The 13,128-nt window shown below is 42.2% G+C and overlaps 1 protein-coding gene across 1 annotated transcript in view; it reads left to right on the top strand.

Moving 5' to 3' along the window:
* Positions 1 to 13,128, top strand: part of plxna2 (plexin A2) — a 694,900-nt gene that overhangs the window by 125,709 nt on the left and 556,063 nt on the right. Inside the window, 1 exon segment of the mRNA XM_034173103.1 lies at positions 6,492 to 7,822. Coding sequence (XP_034028994.1) covers positions 6,623 to 7,822 — 1,200 coding nt within the window. The 5' untranslated portion in view covers positions 6,492 to 6,622.

Raw genomic sequence — 13,128 nt, 5'->3', positions numbered from 1 at the left:
CAGTGTGATGTGGTGGCGCCACTTCTCTCCGCTCACTTTCTTTGGGTACTTGTGAATGCAGTCACTGATTATTCCAGCCACATCTCTCACCCTTGATTCCCTTCACCCTCACTGCTGGTAATCAAAATCTGAAGCGTGACAAACGATGTAGTGCTGTCTCTTATATGTTCAAGCCTCTGGCATCCCCTTGTCCCTCTGCAGCTTACCTCCTCCAGCTCCACAGTAATTACCCTTGCTGGATCGCTATGCCTAATCATGCTTGATTTTGGGATGCACTGCCTTTGTCTCCACTTGTTAGCCCCTTGCACTGCTCTGTTCTGATCTAGTACTCTGATAATACTGTGGAAATGAGGCACACACACACATGCACACTCTCTTGGCTGATATTTTTGCACAGAGCTGCATTCAGACTGACTATACCGTTGTAGCCTGAATGGCTGCTGCATTGTTAGCCCCTCTACAATCTGATCATGTCAACATGAAAAGAATAATGACAAACATTGTCAGCAATGTCAGCGAAGGAATAATTAATACATTTAGATTCTGTAAAGAGTGTGCTTAAAGAATGGAGTGTGTGGAAGTGATGTTCAATTTGTTCTCACTTTGTTCCAGTAATAAGATCCAGGCCTTTCTTTCCAATGGATGGGATAATTAACTCCCAGGGATAAACTGGGACTCTGTGTCTGGGTTTATGGCACATGGAGATCTTTGCAGCTCAGGCTGAGCGTTGTGGCCTGAAATTGCAGATTTAGCTTGATGTATGTTTCTACATATGGATATGGAAAGGCTAAATATGATGGGGTGCACATTGATGGATTGTAGAGTACCAAATGTGAACAAGAGGATGAATTTAGAAATCAAAATGAGGAGGCTCGTGTTTCAAAGGTTGGTGGTTTTAAACTGTATTTAATATTATGTTGAGAAGTTTACAGCCAGACTCATATTTATGGTCACCATATGGTCACTAATATTATTGTTGTTATGATTATTGTTCCAGGGTATCAGTTCTTGATAAATTAATTGCATCTGCAAACATTCAAATATAAAAACATATATATAATAATAAGGTCCACACACACATCGTCAACCACTTACTCCAATTATAATGCAGCAGAAACAGTAGCTGACAAAAAATCATTCAAATGGTGATGCAAGCACCAAATTTGGCACAAATTAGACATTACACCTTAAACATTACCCTTTTGAAAAGGCAGGGCATCCACTTGAATTTTCAATAGACAGGCAGGTAGGGGACAGATGAAGAATTAGCTACACAGGGGCCAAAATTTAAAAATGCTCCAATCATATTAAAAATTATATTACATTATTTGTCTGATCATAGGGAGTCCAAAAAGGTATAGTTTGGACTATCTATGATTGAATTCTATAGAGTTATGGGGCAAAAATGGGGAGAAAGGTCAATTTCAGTTTGTACAGGGGTCAAAACTTAAAGTTACTCCAAGTTTTTCCTTCCCACTGTTGCCAAGTGCTTGCTCATAGGGGGTCGTTTTGACCGTTGGGATTTTTCCGTAATTATTGTATGGCCTTGCCTTACAATATAAAGCGGCTTGGGGCAACTGTTTGTTGTGATTTGGTGCTATATAAATCAAATTGATTTGATTTGATTTGATTTTAGTTAAAAAAAAAAAAAGTGATGCAAATTATTGGTTGAGCTAATAAGATTAATGCGTTGAATAGTTTTGACTGTGTTGAATGTTTGGTGTCCACAGAAAAGGTCAAAGAATGTTGACATCCATTGGATTTTTATTTAACCAGGTTAGTCCCATTGAGATCAAGACCTCTTTTACAAGGGAAACCTGGACCATTTTTAAGTTTCTAACTCACCTAACCTGCTTGTCTTTAGATGTTGGGGGAAACCAGAGCACCTGGAGGAAACCCATGTAAACACGGGAGAACATGCAAACTCCACACAGAAAGGTCACAGGTGGGAATCAATCCCATGATCTTCTTGCTGTGAGGCAACAGTGCTAAACCACTAATCCACCGTGCTGCGCAATAATTCACTGGCATATAACATATGTTACCCTCTAACATGATAACTAAGCATGACCAATGGTGCAAACGATTCCTTTTGACATCTGTATTTGCTCAACCACTAATTTGCATCACTTTATCTTTTGATACCTGTACAAACTGAAATTGACCTTTCTCACCAGTTTTTTGCTATTTTTACCATATAACTCCATAGAATTCAGTCATAGATTGTTCAAACTATACCTTTTAGAATCTTTATAACAGACAATTATTCTCTTATCTGCTGCACTATTAAGGGTCATGGGGGCAGGGGGCTATCCCAGCAGTCATAGGGGAGGAAGCCAGAGCACAGGGAGAACATGCATGCTCCACACAGAAAGGCCACAGGTGACCTTGTTGCTGTGAGACAACATTGCTAACCACTAAGCCACCGTAACTGCCGTCGATATCAGGCCCATTTTTTAAAAAGAATTTGTATTGTCAGTTTGTATTGAGATTTATAGTGTAATGAATCATAATTTGTCCCTTCACAGTTCTGCACACATGTGAACCACAAGCTAATTTCTGTGTTCACCTAAGTGTGATTTTGTGTCATGGTGACTTGTTTTTAAAGTGCATTAATTTTGATGCATTGCATAAAACAGTTCATGCTCTGCAAGACACAGATCGCAGGCTCAGTGCACTTCTGGGTCCAAACACTGAAAGAATCCCTCAAAAACGTAAGGAGTTGAGGATGAAATGTCCATCTAGTCTTCCCTGTGTCATTGTGGGCCCACTGAACCAAGCACAGTGCTCAAGCATGTGTGCAGCCGAGTGTCTGCTTGGTAGGATCAGTTTGGGTACGATTAATGTATTTATCCTGAAAGGGTTATCAAGTCACTGTTGTACCCACTAATAGGATAATATAGACATCTTCATCTTTTTGAAAAAGAATTTGAAATTTGCTCCATTTCTTTCTTATTGATTAACGATTCCCTTATTGGACCTTCAGAGCAGTTGTTTTTGAGGGTGTTTGTTGGGAAAATGATTATTTTTTTTACATTGATTGCAGACCCTGCAGCGGGTCTGTAATCAACCACTTCTGCAGCCTGGTTCTGCTTGGACCAATGAAGCAGTGCTCCAACCCGCTGCTTCGTTGGTTCTCTGCTTCACTGCTTCACTGTTTTTCAGAAGCGGAAAGTCCTCTTCTTAACCCCTCTCAAAGCCACTTAAAAATGACAATCGTGAGTCACTTTTGTGCGGATTAAAGTCATTAACTGGGACTCTTGTCTTGTTCAAGGCAAGAAAGGAGAATCATCCTCAGTTCCGTTCTCCGCTCTCTGCCGAGGCAACTTCAAAGCAAATCTCCGTTTTAAATCAAATGACACCTCTTTCACAACTCTGTTGTGATTTGGTGCTATATAAATTAAAATAAATTGAAATTGAAAATTGAGGTATCGATAAGGGAATCAATAAGGAATCTGATCGATAAGCAGAATCGACCCATCCCTAGTTAGAATGGCCTAAGTGGTGGAGCACCCATTTGAATCTGGTCTGCTTGAGGTTTCTTCCTCAATATCGTCTGAGAGAGTTTTTCCTTACAACTGTTGCCTGTGTGCTTGCTCTAAGGGTTGGTAAGGTTAGACTTTACTTGTGGGAAGTGTCTTGAAGCAGTTTATTGTGATTTGACGCTGTATAAATAAATTAAATGAATACATTAGCACAATGAAATACTAGGGTCAAGACAACTGACATACCAGCAACCAATGAACAAAAAACAAACAAGATTTAAATAGACTGAGAAGTTGGCTCAATGAATCCAGGTGTGAGAGCAAACAGGAACAAAGCAAACCAAACAAGAACAGAGAACACAAAATGGGGCGAAACTGAGAAACCCAGAATTATATCAAAGCAGGACATTTAGAAAGAAACCCAAACCTCAGTGAAAGACATAAACAAGACTCACACCAAATACACATAGATATAAAAACAGTATATAACCAGAGGTCTCTCAAACTGATTCCAGAACGTGTCAAGAGGGTGCAGGTTTTCTTTGCAACCACCCATTCCACCAGGTGATTTCACTGATTAGATTGAGACCTCTGCACTAAACCAGTGAACGAATTTTACTAAACCAACATTATTTTCAAGAAGAGCATCTCCCTCTTGTGTCATCCTTTTTTTTTCTCCCCCAGTGCCTGAAAGGGTCATGGGGATGGGTTGGTTGTCTCAGTGGGTGGTTCTGTGGTATGGTGACACATGCTCCCAGACTTGACTTGATCCTGTCTTTGTCACAAGTATATTAAAGGTATGAGACAAAGTCAGTGGCTGATAGATAATTAATCACCACACACTGTGTTTTATATTCCGGTACACCCAGCCCGTTGGAGCAGAGCTCAGCGGTATCTACATGAACCAAAATAGCAGGCGTGCCTGGAAACCCCTGCACATGCCTAATGCTTAGATCCCTGCATGTGATTAGTCAGTGTCAAGTGTCTAAGCCTTTAGTTCTGAAACTGAGTCCATGATCAGTGTGTGCGCTGGCTGTTGTGTTCTTAGAAGTCTCTTACTCAGTGTGTGACGGCAGCAGCTGTAGCATGAGTCAAGTCAGGTTAATTTCCACTGTTGCAACCTGACTTTCTTTCCTGCATTGTCCTTCTCCATCCAGTAACTCCTTTGGAATGTGCATCAAAATAGTTTCCTCTCATTGTCTCTTTCAACTTCTACTCCTGTTTTGCACCACTCATCATCTCACTGAGGGTGAACTTTGACCTTTGTGAGCACAGACATCTCCAATAGGGGTAGAACAATACAGCAGCTCCACCATATGATACATACTGTATAAGATAAGATAAACTTTATTGATCTCACAGCAGGGAAGATCACTTGTTGCAGCAGCAAGAGTCATACAGTAGTGAAGAAAAAGAAAAATATTTACATTAAAAAAAGGTGACTAAAGTATATTGCAATGTTTGGTGGTGGGTGCATAAATAAACAGATTATGTGAAAAATAGAATATAGTGAGTATAAGTGTGTGTATGTGTGTGCATATATAAATATATATGGCCACATTATTGTGCAGAATAAATTGCATAGCTGTGCATGTAATAAAGTGCAAAAGGTGACGGTAGGCGTAGTTAATAGTGCAAAATCATCATGTGATTATGGTGCTACAGACATTTTGAGTGTTTGGTATTATATAGTCTGACTGCAGTTGGAATATTTGACCTGTGGAGGCGTCTTGTTTTGCTTCAAGGGTGCAGCAATCTATTACCGAAGGAGCTGCTTTAGGCTCCCACAGTCTCTTGTAAGGGCTGAGAGGGGTTGTCCCTAAGTGATGTCAGCTTAGCCAACATCCTCCTCTCACCCACCACCTCTATGGGGTCCAGAGTGCAATCCAGGACAGAGCCAGCCCTTCTGACTAATCTATTGAATCTCTTTATGATACACCTATCGCGAGCCGATACAAATTATGATACGTAATTGCATTGCTGTTCACACCAATTATGTCAAAAGTAATCTGTGGTGAATGTTTAACGTTGAACAAACAAATTATTCTGAAGTATAAATTCATATCCTTGCCTCAAGTGGAGGAGTTTAAGTATCTCGGGGTCTTGTTCACGAGTGAGGGACGAATGGAGCGTGAGATCGACAGATGGATCGGTGCAGCATCTGCAGTGATGCGGTCGCTGTATCAGACCGTCGTGGTGAAGAGAGAGCTGAGTAGGGGGGCAAAGCTCTCAATTTACTGATCGATCTACATTCTGACCCTCACCTATGGTCATGAGATTTGGCTCATGACCGAAAGAACAAGATCGTGAGTACAAGCGGCCGAGATGAGTTTCCTCCGTGGGGTGGCTGGGCGCTCCCTTAGAGATAGGGTGAGGAGCTTGGTCACTCGGGAGGAGCTTGGAGTTGAGCCGCTGCTCCTCCACATCAAAAGGAGCCAGCTGAGGTGGCTCAGGCATCTTTTTCGGATGTCCCTAGACGCCTTGCTGGAGAGGTGTTCCGGCCACGTCCCATCGGGAGGAGGCCCAGGGGAAGACCCAGGACACGCTGGAGGGACTACGTCTCTCGGCTGGCTTGGGAACGCCTCGGGGTTCCCCCAGAGGAGCTGGGGGAGGTGTGTGTGGATTGGAAGGTCTGGGCGGCTTTGCTTGAGCTGCTGCCCCTGCGACCTGACTCCGAATAAAGCGGAAGAAAATGGATGGATGGATGGATATAAATTCAAATCCTTGATGTTATGTATTTCCAATTTGTACATTTTTTTGAACTCATTCATTATTCATTATTTATTCCATGCAGTAGTTGTGTTTTCATGGTATCACAATACTCATTTCAAAAACTGATCTGATTCCATATAGGTCCCACAATACGATTTTTGAGATACATGTTGTATCATTCCACCCCAAATCTCTTGTTTTGTTTTGGTTTTTTCCCATTTCCTTTGTCGGTTGTGTTGAATCAGATTGCAATAGCTCTGAATGTCTTTTTTTCTTTCTTATTCTGTTTTACAGAAAAATGTGAAGACCCTTGTGAGACTTCAACCTGTAAAATAGCCTTCCACAAGAAAAAGGCAAAGGTCTCTTACGCACCACACATCCATTCTCTCTGATTTCTCTGCAGTGGCCTAGCAGGCCTGTGAAATATGGAGCGCCGACAGGCTACACGCAGAACTTTAATACCTAATGCTCGAGTTGGAGCTAGAGCAACTCTGCTAGGCTTCTGGCTGTTAACAGTCCCTTCCCTGTGCAGTGGGCAGACATTTACAACTTTCCATCCTGAACGTCGGGAATGGATTTTCAATCATCTTACTGTTCACCAGTCCACAGGAGCATTGTATATTGGTGCAGTGAATCGTGTGTACAAGCTGTCTGGCAACCTGACCCTCCTTGTTTCTCATGATACTGGGCCAGAGGATGACAACAAGGCCTGCTACCCTCCTTTGATTGTTCAGCCATGTTCAGAGCCCCTTGTCTCAACCAACAATGTAAACAAGCTTCTTCTTATTGATTATTCCCAAAATCGGTTGCTGGCCTGTGGCAGTCTGTACCAAGGTGTGTGTAAACTTCTCAGATTGGATGACCTTTTCATCTTGGTGGAGCCCTCCCATAAGAAAGAGCATTACCTTTCCAGTGTCACTCAGACTGGGACCATGTATGGAGTCATTGTGCCATCCCATGGGAATGATGGAACTCTATTTATAGGCACAGCAGTAGATGGAAAGCAGGACTACTTTCCTACCATCTCTAGTCGTAAGCTGCCCCGAGACCCAGAATCGTCTGCTATGCTTGACTATGAATTGCACACTGACTTTGTGTCCTCCCTCATTAAGATACCATCAGACACACTAGCATTGGTTTCCCACTTTGACATCTACTATGTTTATGGCTTTGCAAGTGGTAGCTTTGTTTACTTCCTGACAGTCCAGCCGGAGACTCCAGAGAACAGCATGTCATCAAGCAGCTCAACCAGCGACCTCTTCTACACTTCTCGCATCGTGCGCCTTTGCAAGGATGACCGCAAGTTCCACTCATATGTTTCTCTCCCTGTGGGCTGTGTAAAAAACGGCGTTGAGTATCGGCTGCTGCAGGCTGCCTACCTGGGCAAGCCAGGCCACATTCTTGCATCCTCACTCAACATTAGTACTCAGGATGATGTGCTTTTCACCATCTTCTCGAAAGGCCAGAAGCAGTTCCATCGCCCGCCGGATGACTCAGCACTCTGCATCTTCACCATCCGAGACATCAATGCACGAATCAAGGAGCGGTTGCAGTCTTGTTACCAAGGAGAGGGAAACCTGGAACTCAACTGGCTGCTTGGGAAGGATGTGCAGTGTACGAAAGCGGTGAGCTGTAGTAACACACACACACACACACAGACACACATACTGCAAAACCAGGCTGATTAATGGAAATGCAATGAACAGTCATACATATGTAGTTTGGAAATTGCTGTTATTGAACTTCATCATCAACCGTGCCATGAACAAAGCAAATACTGATGGTGTAAATAAGATTTACACAGTCCTGACTTGTACATCAAGGCTTTTAGTCTGAGTACATCAGTATTTCCATGCCAACAACTAACAGCAGAATAATTCTTGTACTATAGATTTGATTGTTGTCAAACTATATTTCAGAAACATTTACATTCCGTATTTCTTTCCTTAAAGAATATTATCCATCTTTTGCATGGTAATATAGGTCACCGGGTGGCTGTAAAACAGATTGTAGTAAAAAATAAAATTGATCGCAATTAAGGGAAGCATAGTGGCTCCGTGGTGGACGCTGTTGACTCACAGCGAGAAGCTCCCAGGTTTTCTTCCAGTCTGGTCCTTCCTGTGTGGACTTTGCATTTTCTCCCCATGTTTGCACAGGTTTCCTGTCTTCTAGCTTCCTTCCAGTTCTATACGTGTTGGCCCTACAACAGACTGCCGACCTGTCCAGAGTGAACTCCGCCTCTTGCTCGGTGGCCACTATGATATGCTCCACCTTTGCAGTGGTACGGGGGGCATTAACTACAAAAGGCAGGTTTAGAAGAGCTGTAGTTACAAAACCATTAGATTAAAATAAAATCAGACAATATACTAATTATAGATAATGGTGAAAAGATGCGTTTTGAATCTAGATTTAAAGGACTCATCATATTGCTGTCTAACATTAATAGGCAGTTTATTTCATAATGTTGGAGCCTCATGCTCCTACATTGTGAAATAATGCACAGGCTATAGACTTCTTCTTCACCTCAGGAACATAAAGTAAGCCTCAACCCCGAGACTCCACGGCAGAGGTGGGACGAAGTCACCATCAAGTCCCTGTTGTGAAAGTGTAGTGACACGGACCCACAACAGGGGGCGTAAATGAACGGACAATGAAAGAGTCAAATATGAACACTTTACTGTTGTGAAAAGCACAACCAAACACAGCAGATTACAGAATGTGTACAATAACTAATTAACAAGGGTGACATGTGGGCAGGCTCGAGGATAGAGGACGTCTGTCCTGAGAAGAACCGGAACCACACGATTTCTTCCGCCGAACCTGGAGAATACTGGAGCCGCCAAATCCCGAACACCCCAGGTGGCCACCGTCTACGCGTGTTGGATCCGGTACTGCTGGCGAGGAGCAGAGACAATCAGATGTGGGTGTGTGAACACCCAGTACAAACAATGGTGGAAATTCCACCTCCACCTCTCATACAGAAAAGCTGGCACGTGCAGTAGTATGTGTACTTATCAAAAGTTTGGAGTGAAGATGTCAGTCCAAACCCAGCCTCCAGCTGCAAGCACTCACAAAACCGACTGCAAAAATATCACAAGCAAACACTGTCTGTGGTAGACAAAATAATGGCTGAGAACAAAGTACCTCCTAAGATAGACGATATCTCGGCAATGAGGTGGAGATGACGTCCGGTCTTTATGGAGTGGGATGATGAAGTGTAGATGGGTGACAGCTGTCAAGAGATAATGAGTGACAGCTGTCACCCCTGGCTGTGTCCGTGGCGGCAGCGCCCTCTCGTGCCTGAAGCCGGCACTTCAGGCAGGGCGCCCTCTGGTGGTGGGCCAGCAGTACCTCCTCTTCTGGCGGCCCACACAACAGTCACTCTCAAGTCATGAATCTTGAGACTTGCTGATTCATGACTTGAGAGTGACTTGTCAGTGACTTCATCCCACCTCTGCTCCTTGGCATGTGACAGCACATAAGGCTCTACAATTTCTGCAAGAGGAGAGGGTATGCACAACCGCAGAGCAATTTATATGCCACAAATAAAATAGTTTCCATGTTGTAGCCCAAAAACATCCTATAGACACTGAGATAATGTATAATTATCAAACACTATGACACAATCTGTTTTGGGTCCTTTTGCATTAACTGAAATGGAGTTGCTGTCCAACACACATCCTGCCTCTTCACAGAGAAGATGCCTCTGTGTCTCTCTGTATGGACATGCTGCACAGAGTGCACAGTAGCTCAGTGGGGAAGCAGCAGCAGCTCAGATATGGACTTGCATCACAGGAGACTGAAAGAAATCGTTTCAAGTCTCACTTATGCTTAAGCAAAACAGTTTCAATATGCATAGTAATGGAATTGCATGTTTTACACAATACTCCTGCCTTCTAAGCCCATATTTAAATGTAGAATGTAGATGAAAAATAATCTTGCACAATATGACCTTTTTAAAATAGTTCATAAACAATGACCAAAGCTGTCAATCAGACTGGAAACTGCAATGTTCAGAGTATTGAGGGCACACATTGTAATGAAGATAAACACAGTAATTAGAACAAACATGTGGCTACTTATTGTAGCTCTGCTGTCAAATTATTCTCCTATTACATGTAATTATGTTGAATTGTTTTTGAGTTTTGATGTCAGAGAACATTCACTTTCAAGCATATATCAGAGAGATATTCTTAAATTAGGCTTTTATTTTTCCTAGCAACCATCAAGTCACATTCTTATTGAACACAATGCAAATAAACACACTTTCTCCTTGTACATAGACTAAAAAACTGCAGAGGTGTCAGTCAACTTGCTCTGCTTCTGACGCCAGTGAAGATCACACAATACTTTATTCCTTGTGAAGTCCCCAATTATCATATAAAGCAAGGGCATGTACTACATCTTCTACTACATGCTGTCAAACAGAATTAAGATTCCAGATTTTCACTAATTCCCTCTGGGCTGGAGTCCTCTGTGCTTTCTTTCTGTAGTTACTAATCGAACATGAATATTAAATTAAATATATACAAAATGTTGATGCACAAATACTGTGTTCATATTCAGTCAAACACTGCGTGATTATGGTTGCTGAGTTTACAAATGTGGGTCCTGGTGTGCATTTAGGGATTTAATGATTTCCACGTACTTGCTGTGATGATAATCTCTGTTCAACTTTCCTTGTTGCCAATCCCCCCGGGCACTCAATTGACCATTTTTATTAAAATCACTGAATTCCCTATTAGCACAATGTCAGAGGTGATTGTCAGGAGGAGGGTGGAATTATCTCCAACTGACAGTCGTGGGTTTCATTAGCACTTCTGACAAGGTGGAAGATGAGGTTAGAATAAGAAAAGCAGGTGGAATGGTGGTATATGACAATACTGAAGCCAGAAGGCTTTCTACAGGGAGCCAAAATTAGAACCTTTATTCAGTGGCCCAGAAGAATCGCCCATCATCTCAGTATGCTGTGATAGGTGCCGGACGCAACCTGTAATCGTACTGCTAACAATGTCCTGCTCTCGTTTCACATTTTAAACCAAGGATACACACATGCTGCCTTTAAACTGCCAGCTAGAGTGACCTGAATCATACCATCCACCCCTACTAAGATCTGTCCTACGTTTTACAGTAACTGTTAATTTAAGAGTCATGTTTTTGTTGAATTCTATCATGTTTCTTGAGGTAGCTTTTGAAAGTGAACATACTCAAACTCTGATCTACATCATGGCAATGCGTAAGGACATTCTTAGCTGTAGCCATGGTGCTGATCAGACGTGGACTACATATGTAAATCAGGTGGTGCAATAAACTGTCTGTTGTGTAGGACACAACAGACCTGAGAGCATAAATGCTGCAAACATGAAACATGGGAGTCTGTAAGTCAAGTCCAGGAACATGTGCTGTTGCCATGCATCACTGCATCCAACACACCACCAAGAACCGCTCTGGGTCTTGGATGGCAACCACACAGGCAGAAAACTGATCTATTTGCCGCAGACGAGCAAAATGTGGGCATCCTGTTGGTCTTCTCCAGCTGTTAAATCCTCAGCAATGAGGCACCTGTGTGCGGGATCACGTCCTGAGAAAAGCATCACTTGACCAAAATGCTGTAGTTGATGATCCCTCACAATGCAAGTGATGCTCCTCATCTGAGTCTCCCCAAATAAATGCTTGTTTGATTAAAAATCATTCCAGTGGTACCCAAGGGTCCTCTGAAGTGATCTAGTACCAACAACATCCATCTTGCAGGCATGATGCTGAAATAGTGGGAGACATGAAATTATATGTATCAGAGCTGCTGTGGACACGGAGAAATGAACTGTGAATCTCTCGACAAGTTCAGTACCTTCACCGTATACATATATATGTCTGATGGCCAAGTACAGGAAGTCACTGAAAGCCTGGATCAAGGACAATGACAAACCCAGGCACTGTGAATGCTCAGTCAGCATCTTAAGTGGTGCAATCTGAACATTAATTGATTCTGCAAAGATCACAACATCATCTGCAAAGGTAAGATTAGTAAACCTTTCCTTGGCAGCAAAAGGCTTGTCAATCTGCTGGACTGCACAACCTTACCCAGCACCCCGCCCAGGCAAGCATTCCTGTCCAATGCCAGAATTTAAATCTGCAATTTGAAAAATAACTAGATGTAGTACAACCCCAATTTCCAATAAAGTTCGGACGTTGTGTAAAATATAAATAAAAACAGAATACAATGATTTGTAAATCCTCTTTAACCTATATTCAACTGAGTACACCACAAAGACAAGATATTTAATGTTCAAACTGATAGACTTTTTCGTTTTTGTGCATATATTTGCTCATTTTGAAATGGATGCCTGCAATACCTTTCAAAAGAGTTGGGACGGAGCAACTCAAGACTGGGAAAGTTGATGAATGCTCAAAGAACACCTGTTTGGAAACAGGTGAATGTCATGATTAGGTATAAGTTGTATATACACAGTTGTATATAATTCTCGTTTTACATTTTACTTGGTCCACATTTTATTTTATTTTACCTTATGTTTATATTAGTTGTACATATACTCTGAATAATTCACCATTAAATTTCACTATCTTTTATTTGGCTAAAAATTACTCGCACCACGGAAAGCACCTTCTTGGACTTGCACTCAAATCTCATTGCAATGCAAACTACAATGACAATAAAGGCGATTCTGATTCTGTAAAACGAGCATCCCCAAAAGGCTCAGCCATTCACAAGCAAAGATGGGGCGAGGATCACCACTTTGTGAACAACTGTGTAAAAAAATACTCCAGCAGTTTATGAACAATGTTTCTCAATGTTCAGTTGTAAGGGATTCCATCATCTACACTCCATAATATAATCAGAAGATTCAGAGAATCTGGAGAACTTTCTACACATAAGCGGCAAGGCTGAAAACCAACATTGAATGCCCGTGAC

This window comes from Thalassophryne amazonica, chromosome 6 (genome assembly GCF_902500255.1).
Source record: "Thalassophryne amazonica chromosome 6, fThaAma1.1, whole genome shotgun sequence".
Lineage (NCBI taxonomy): Eukaryota > Metazoa > Chordata > Actinopteri > Batrachoidiformes > Batrachoididae > Thalassophryne > Thalassophryne amazonica.
The sequence above is the reverse complement of the archived record's forward strand: the minus strand, read 5'-3'. Positions and strand labels throughout refer to the sequence as shown.